Source organism: Austrofundulus limnaeus, unplaced genomic scaffold (genome assembly GCF_001266775.1).
Source record: "Austrofundulus limnaeus strain Quisiro unplaced genomic scaffold, Austrofundulus_limnaeus-1.0 Scaffold42, whole genome shotgun sequence".
Taxonomy (NCBI): Eukaryota; Metazoa; Chordata; class Actinopteri; order Cyprinodontiformes; family Rivulidae; genus Austrofundulus; species Austrofundulus limnaeus.
Window position 1 is genome coordinate 440,330 of NW_013952444.1, and position 8,885 is coordinate 449,214.

The 8,885-nt window shown below is 37.4% G+C and overlaps 1 protein-coding gene across 1 annotated transcript in view; it reads right to left on the reverse strand.

Annotated features, from left to right (window-relative positions):
- Positions 1-2,583: 2,583 nt before the first annotated feature.
- Positions 2,584-8,885, reverse strand: part of LOC106516867 (excitatory amino acid transporter 1-like) — a 22,377-nt gene continuing 16,075 nt past the window's right edge. The window contains 7 exon segments of the mRNA XM_014007429.1: positions 2,584-2,915; positions 3,276-3,410; positions 3,548-3,742; positions 3,845-4,078; positions 4,486-4,790; positions 4,900-4,942; positions 5,019-5,223. Of these exon segments, the coding sequence (XP_013862883.1) occupies positions 2,807-2,915; positions 3,276-3,410; positions 3,548-3,742; positions 3,845-4,078; positions 4,486-4,790; positions 4,900-4,942; positions 5,019-5,223 (1,226 nt within the window). The 3' untranslated portion in view covers positions 2,584-2,806.

The following is an 8,885-nucleotide window of genomic DNA, read 5'->3' on the forward strand; positions in this document are numbered from 1 at the left end:
ACTTTTGTCCCCAAATGCACCAGCTGTCCCCAAATGTAGGCATTTTGTCTTAAAATTGCCCCCAAATGTCACCAGAAACAAACAAACAAACAAACAAACAAACAAACAAACAAACAAACAAACAAACAAACAAAGAAACAAACAAACAAAGAAACAAAGAAACAAACAAACAAACAAACAAACAAACAAACAAACAAACAAACAAACAAACAAACAAACAAACACACACATTTGTTCTTGAACCCTGTGGGGACTGTGCATTTACTTCCATTCATTTTTTTAGCCTTTATAGCCTAACCCTGACTATATACCCTAAAATTAACCTCACAGGTACTTCACCCTAAAACTAACCTAAACCTTGGTCCTAAATCTAACCCCCCACCCAGTGTTGCCCGATAGGGCTGGTTTCTGCCCAATTGGACTGCTTTCGAACAAGCTGGGCTGGAAAAAACAGCTTTTGGCGGGTTGTTTAAAATTTGGGCTGCTTTTTACCACATTTGGTGGGTTTTTAGAGTTTCTTAAGGAAATTATATCAAAAATATCAAGTGTCACTACGAAATGGTATTGGTTAATATCAACTGTAAACTCATCAAATACAGAAGAGACTGTGTTTCTGAGATTCTGAGAACCTACCCCCTCCTTCTGCAAAACAATCCGAGGGTTATCAGTTGACTTTTTTATTTACTGGAATATTGGAATATTTACCGAGTGTCAGGTTTCCAATTAAAGCACTGCTAGCACATACAGACCACTATACCTTGATCATATTCTTCTAATCCTGTTTGGATTTTTTTAAATATAGGTCATTTAGCAGCCACGGATCTTGGTCTACTAAGAAAACATGTTTTTTTTATAAACAACTAAATAAATAAAAAAATAGACAATCTGCACAGAAGCCTGAGCTGCTACCTCAGCTTGTGGTGCTAGACCCTGTCAAAATGTTACTTTATTCAAAAGAAATTCAACTTTATGGGAAGATACAGGACAGAGATGCTAATGTAGCACCTCTGCTGGCATGCAGTCAGACGATGTGCCAATGTAGCTCTCTAGCATAGCATGTGTGGATAATTGCACTAATTAAGCATTTAACATATTAACTAATATATTAACTTCTCCTAACTAAACATATTAAGACAGATATTTCACTTACCGCTCCCCTGTCATTGCCAGAAGTCATGACGAAAGTTCTCAACTGTTTACTGCTTCAAGTTCACAGGGATGTTGCGTTGTTTGAATTATTGGGATTGGCTTGTAAGGGAATCCTCTCCTCACGTTGGGAAAGCTCTTATGATTGGATGAATAAAAGGAAGCTTTGTGATTGGTTGGAGATCATTTCTTGATGAAAAAGAGGTAAGTGTGGGTTGAGCCACATCAGGGGAGTCTTAAAATGCACACACAAATGCAGAGAAGGCCACAGAGAGGCAGCTCTTTGTAAATAAAGAAATATTTGTGTGTACAGTAGAAATTCATGTTTGAATCTATTCTTGTGCACACGTGAACTGTTATGTGCACATAGGAATCTGGTCCTGTGCATTTGTAAATTTTGTACTGTGCATGTTTGAATACTTTTGTGCACATGTGAAACTTCCTGTGAACGTGTGAAACGTTTGATGCATGCATGAATCATCTGTGCACATGTGAACCATTCTGTGCATGCATGTATTGTTTTCTGTGCACGCACAAATTTTTCTGTGCACGTGTGAAGATATTGAAACCCATCTAGCTCCACACACCACAGCTAACTTTACAAGTATATTTCAGTCATTTTTTGACTTACTGGGATTAAATTTGTTATGGAGTAGGTAAGAATGATCATTTGCAGATTACTGATGCTAATCTCAAGCTAACAAATAATGCTAATGCTAGTTTTACAAAGGGCTATAATTCAGCCATTTTCAAAAAATACACAGCTGAAATATATAGCGCAGTAGTTTCAGGGAGCACTATTAACAAAATCTAAATGCAAAAACAAAATCCAAGTTCCCCACACACTTGTCAGTTTTTCTGGGGTGGACAATCAGGCGGTAGGGCACTTGCCACCCCAGACAACCCTCTGGCTCCGCCCCTGTAAAGTCATGTTCAAGATTTAACCAGATGTCATCATTTCTCAACATCAGAAGTCTGAATCTAAATGAAGGCACAGGTATTATAAAGTGCTTTAATCATTGTCAGGGTGAATCTGGGTCACTAACTATTYACTATTCTGCKAGKAGATGGTGGAAGAGAGAAATAAWTAAAACAACATTTTTAAAAGACAGGAAGAAAACCAGTCTATAATTTAATATTTATGTCACAAAACATAGATTTGACTGATCTCTTTGTAATGTTTATTTTACATGTTAGCACATTGAACACCTTCTTTTAAGACTGATCATATTGAAATAAATGGAAAAAATATAATTTACTGGACAATTTCATAAAAAACTAAATAATATGGTTTGACAGTGGAAACATTGCAGTAGCTCAATGATCAGTTTAAGCCCAGGTTGTGTGTAATAATTGCATCTGGTGTGTAATAATTGCACAAATCTTACTTTGCGTGCTGTGGTGACGCACGCAAAGTAAAGGGGGGGGGGGGGGGGCTGACAAAAACAACTAGACAAAGCTGCATTTTCAAATTACAGAGATTATAACAGAGAGCTCTTTGCTCTTCATGTGATTTCTTTCCATATTTTTCCAAAGAAAAAGATTAAAAAGCAACACATTTTTATCATGATTTTACTCAAGTAATAATGCATGAATAATGCAATGAACTTTCTTATTTTCTAACAAGGGATACATTTAGTTTTAACATGCTTCATGACTCTCAGAAGTGTTCTTCTTCTACCACCTGCAGCTCATGTTTGGACAGATGTTGAACCACACCAACACCGATGCAGTCACCCAGCACGTTGGTGACGGTCCTCAGACGATCCCTGTATCGACACATGCTTTCTGAGTACAGCTTAACAGATTTACAGGTGAAATTCAATTAAACCTAAAGAATTTAAAGCTACACCGACGGGCCTGGATTAGACAAATTGAGTATAATTGTACGAAACGTGTTCATGGGACTCGAATCAGATGCAGGAAACTGGTCCCGTACTCAGTCTTGAAAGTTTATTTACACACATATAAAGTTCTTCCCCAGCTTTGTATCTGTATCAACGCAATCTTACTTCCTACTGAGTTATAAATACAATCACTGAAACTAAATAGAGGCTTGTTAATTCACTAACTGTTAAAGTAAATCACTAAAACTGATCACAATGTCACAAAATGTTCTTCATACTCACAGAATCCAATCAACAATCAGGAGCAGAGATATGTCTTCAGTGGGCAGTCCGGTTGACGTCAACACAATCATCATGGAAACAAAGCCAGCCTGTGGGATGCCTGCTGCACCAGTGCTGGCTGCTGTAACAACCAAACTGGGCAAAGAAAATAATAATTCATCTCTAACTAACAAATGAAGTAAAATTCTGCGTCATGCTCCTTAAAAGAACACAGCTTACCTGTGGCCTGTAATGTTCGTTAACAGTCAAATGTTTTAAACTGAAGTAAGTACCTGAGGATAATGATTTGTCCAAAGTCAAAGTCCAGGTCATGAATCTGGGCTATGAATAAAGCAGCTACTGCTTCATACAGAGCAGAACCATCCATGTTCACGGTGGCACCCATCGGGAGCATGAAGCGCGTCACGTGTTTGTCCATGTTGTGGTTCTGCTCCATGCAGTGAAGAGTGACGGGCAAGGTTGCAGAACTGTTTAAAAAAAAGACACAAAAGTTGTTTTATTTTGTTAATTTTTTTTAGATTCCCATTAATTAGTCACGAGGTTATGATTCTTTATGTTTCTGATTTTACCTGGACGAGGTGCCAAACGCTGTGGTGAGAGCCTGAAGGATCCCTGCAAAAAACCTCAGAGGATTCTTTCGTGTCACTACAAAGTAGATGAGCGGCAGCGAGATGAAGCTGTGGATGGTCAAGCCGGTGATCACAGTCACAGCATACATGGTAACTTCATGAGCTACATTTGATGTGTCCGTCATCTTCAGAATCTGTCCCGTCAGCAGGAAGAGGAATCCAACTGGAGAATACCTGTCAAAGGAAAAGGTGAAATGCATTATGGGAGATGTGATGAGCTGTAGGGAAAAGTAAAAGCTCACAAAAAACAACTTTATTAAAAAAAAACAAAGCGACAGTTGGACAAGGTCAAGCATTTCATGAAGAAATGCATATCATGCATTGTAGACTAAGATCAAATAAAAATGTTCATCCAAAGATTTCCTTTTGCAAGTTTCCTTATAATCTATTGAGTGATTCAGGCTTGTGAACACACACACAGATGTGGACAAAGAAAACATTACTACCCAATAAACATTAAGATTAGGTTAGATTACATAAAACTTTATTGTCCCCATGGGGCAATTTGCTTTGAAGACAAAAAAATACAATATTTTAAAATTTAAAAAATAAAAATACAGATACAGATAAGCCCTTCTTACCAGATGACTATCTTAACCAGAAGCATAATGGCTTCATTCAGACAGGTAAAGAAATCCCTGACAGGTTTTCCCTTTGGCCCCATACTGCTCAGGATGAGGCCAAACGCGATGGAGAAGACCAGCAGACCCAAAATGTTGATGCCATCTGAGGTTCCTGCCACGGGTTCTGACCAGAGATTAAATCAAATCTGATTAGAAGTGAACTATTAATACCACTGCACATAAAGAACTACAAAAAACTCACTGTTTGACGATGCATTCAAGACATCTGGAGGATTTTCTAAAGAATCCAAAACTGTTTTATACTGATTATGAAAACAATAAATAAAAAATACAACAAAATGTTAGTAAATGGTGACCAAAATATGACAATTGGAGCAAAAATAAATTTAATTAAATAAAAATCAATCTTACTTTTCTGAAACAAGCTTCCACTAGATTTGATGGGAACATGTTTCTGAAAAACAGCACACTCATAAAATAAGCTTATAAAATGTAGCATTCTGTGTTCTGGAAATGATTTTTATTCACACCTGATGAGGTCGAGGAAAGCGTCCACACTCTGCACACCCTCTGCTTTTCCACCAGAGGGCTCTGATGCTTGTCCTGATTTCCCAGGCTTGATGGAAACAACCAGAGCTATACCYGTGAAGGCAGCAGTAACAGTGGTGATCATGTAGTAGCTGAGGGCCCGAAGTCCAATTCTCCCATAAGCCTTTATATCAACACTTGACATGCCTGCAGTTCAAAGACATAATATTTTTAAAAACCTTCCATTGTAGGGTGTTAGTAGCAGGAGAGAAACAGAAATGGAGATAACTATTTCTGTCCTACTTTTGGCAAGTTGTTGGGGGGCACCAGACCAAGTTATTGACCAATATTTATTTCCTCTTTTTAATCAGACTTGTAGGGTTCACCTACCTTCTTCTAAAAAAGTTACAAGTATTTTATTTTAGCAAGGATCACTTTATTTTCGGTAATATCTTCTTTGTACAAAAATGTATGGATAAAACACACAATATGAGCGTACTCAGTGAGTTTAAGTTGATCTAAAATAAAGAAGATCATTTATTTATTTACAGAATCAAATAAATCACTAATGTACAGCTTGTGAGATTAATTTCCTATAAAAATTTAACAACAAACTCTCAGGTTTAGATGTTAATAATAAACCATTTGTTTGTGGCACTTTTCTTAAGTTTTGATAGGGCATTAGTTTAAGAGGGAAGAAAGGAGGAGGATTGTTAGTTAGTTTTAATTTAACCTTTAAGGAATGTGGATTTTAACCAGAAAGGCAGACGTCTCTTAACGAATTCAGCCAAGACCTCAGATACGCTCAAGAACGATAGCCTTTACCTTGACCAGGGATCAACACCAAGGCTCAAGTTGGAGGAAAGGTTGTCCAACTAGTGAATAACTTCTTGGAACCTTGTCGGTCGGACACTTTTGAGGCATTTTGTGTTACTCCTTCAGCGTCTTCTCTGGGCTGCTGCTAATTGAAGATCAGAGACGAGGCACTTTCGGTATCCATCTCAAAAATAGAAAACTTCTGCTCAGAAGTTTCAAAACAAAAGTTTCTCTGTGAACTTTGGAAAAATAGACGAGACCGAGTGATGATCTGGTCAGGTTGGTTGTCCTCGGAGCCAGCCGCGCTCTTGTGAAGTATTAGAGTGTTCGCTTTTCAGCTCAATTTCACAGACTGACTGACTGTGTTAGTTAGAGATGTTAGTTTTAAAAGAGAGGAAGTGATATTGAGCACTGCCAGGTGCTGTTTGTCTTAAACAAAAATGTTGACCTCTGCGCATGTCGTACAGTCTGTTCTGACCTGCCCTTCTGCTGAGAGCACTTTAAAGAATAAAAGAATGAGTTACTGAAAACTTGAAAAAAAAACGAATTATTTCATACAGAACATTCATTATAATGATTCAGATAAAGTAATCATAAAATGTTTCAAACTGAAGCTTAACTATAATGCAAAGTTTAGTTAAGTAAAATATTTAAACTTAAAAATCTATAATCAATTACTGTGGTTTCACAGTTAAAGTTCAGGTAGTGATTTACATCAAAGCACAAGAAAACATTGTAATAACATTCTTTTTGTGTGTTCTTTTTAACACATTGGTAAAATTATGAATAAAAGAAGATTATTCTGTTTATTGTCAGATTAGTAATGAGAAAATGTCTCTTTATTGTTTAAGAAAACATGTTACGACTTTAAATAAACAGAGTTCTGTCTCTTTAAAGGAGGCGTTCTGTGACCAAGGTCAAAGACAGGTGGAACTGATTATTCCACCCTTAGGTGACCACTATATTTACCAAAATGTGAGATTGTATGATATGCAGGGAATACTTATCTCAGGCCAAAAATACTCAAAGATGAGGAACCAGCTTTGTCTTCCATGGTAATTTATTACAAAAATTGAATCATGAATAAAACAGTAAAAATAACAACATGAAAGATGAAGCACAAGGTTTATAAAATAGTTAAAGGTGAAAATTATTGTAGACCTGATGTTATACGTCTAAATTAAGATAGGGTCTGGATGTTTAAACATTTATAGAATGAAAGTTTTCTTCTATTAATTAATTGACAAGATAAGTTTTTGTCAGTTTGTAGAGGAGATGTTAAGATTTTGTCAAATTAAATATTAGTAATTGTTAATCAAAAGAATAATATCAAAGTTGCCTCAGTTGTTTAGGGTTTGCTCTGCAAACACTTTATGTGTAACACCTTAACTTAGGTACAGTTTGTCAGCTCACCAAATTTGGAGACATCCAGCTGTCTCATTGGTGTTAAGATTAATGTAAGTTCAGAAATCATCATTTGCAGTATATAATATTGCTTTTTCAGAACAAAGTTAATTTATTTAGGAGATACGACCGGTGGTGATCAAGGGGTCATGTCAGGGGTCAGCATCATTCATGCTACATTAAGTTATAGTTTTAGTCCAATTTTCTTGTTTTGTTTTATTTTTCCAAAGGTTTTTTGCATTCTAACTTCTGCATACAAACCTAATTCCGGGGAAGTTGAATACACTTGTAGTGTCTAAAAGTGTAGGCCTCTTCTCAGGAATGCACAGATGTACTATGTCTCTCTTAGAGCCCAGCTTCAGAACTCGGCACATGTTACCATATTAGGAAAGGAATGCTTAAAGTATACCGTGACAAAATTTATGGTGCATCTATTGGACTGCACTGTGAAACCTATAAAAAGACTTGTACGCCCCTACTCTTCGCCTTCGTCTTCATCTTTTTACCTGGTGATTCATTTGGCTTAGAAGGCCACAATTAGGTTTTTGGCTGTAAATCTCCTGGACTGCAAAATAAAGATTTTTGCTGTTCAACCAGCCTGTTTCAGAGTTTCTCTCTTCAGGAGCAGCAGCAGTTTGCAGAACCGAGAAGACTCGGTTTTTACACCTCATTTAATGGCGTCACGAGACAGAGGTTCTATACTCCAGCAGACACCACCGTCGCACTGAACCGTTTTCTGCAAGCCGGCTAAAAGGGTGAGTCATTTTTCACCAGACAGAGAGCACTTCAGTGGATGATGTTGGTGTTGGATGGGGTTTGACCTAAAGTTTCTGTTCGGGGYTTCTGTGGACTGTTTTGTTGCTCTGATGAGATCTCTGTGTAAATTCTAAATTTTTGTGGAACTATTTTTGCAATGTTCCATTGGTTTAGTCTACATTAAGTAGGGTTTTCTCTCTGAGGAAAGATGGCAGGGTTCTTGGTGACTGTTGATAATGTGATTTGACTCTTCACCTCAGCTGTGACCTTTATCAGTGTGTGTATGCAGGCATTTGTGTGACATAAGTCATTGGTTTAGTTGCCGGTGAAAATTTGGGGTCTACAGAGAAAATACAGCTGTTTATTCTTGTTTTTGGTTTATGAAGTTAATGCATGCGGGAAGATGAGAATCCATGACAGGGAGGTTGAAAGGGCTATGATTGATGTTTTATGTTTTGCCGAGCCAGCGCGTGGTATTTCATGGCTATCGGAAATTACCTGTAATTCGCTCAAGAGTAAAATGTATGCATTTAATTTATAGCCCTGTTGAAATTTAGATAAAGTTGAAGCTAGGACTGATTTGGAATTTTGCAACTCGGCTGTTCATGTGGAATTTTGACTGCAGTTTTTATTTTTATTTTTATATTTTATTTTTTGGTTGCTCCATAGAGTTGAGCCTGCCATGAAGTTTGGGAGATAGGCAGAGCTCTGTGTGCACGTGGGGGTTATGCGTCTGTGATTTACGGTTCAGCTGCAGCTCTTGGTTGAAAAAGAAAAAGAAAAAAAAGGAAGAGCTGCCGTGTGCTTGGATGAGACATTTCTGTCCGCTTGTGTGTACAATGGTATTTGTGTGTCTGTTCAGAGCGGGACTCTGTTGTTTGTCTGAAGTACAT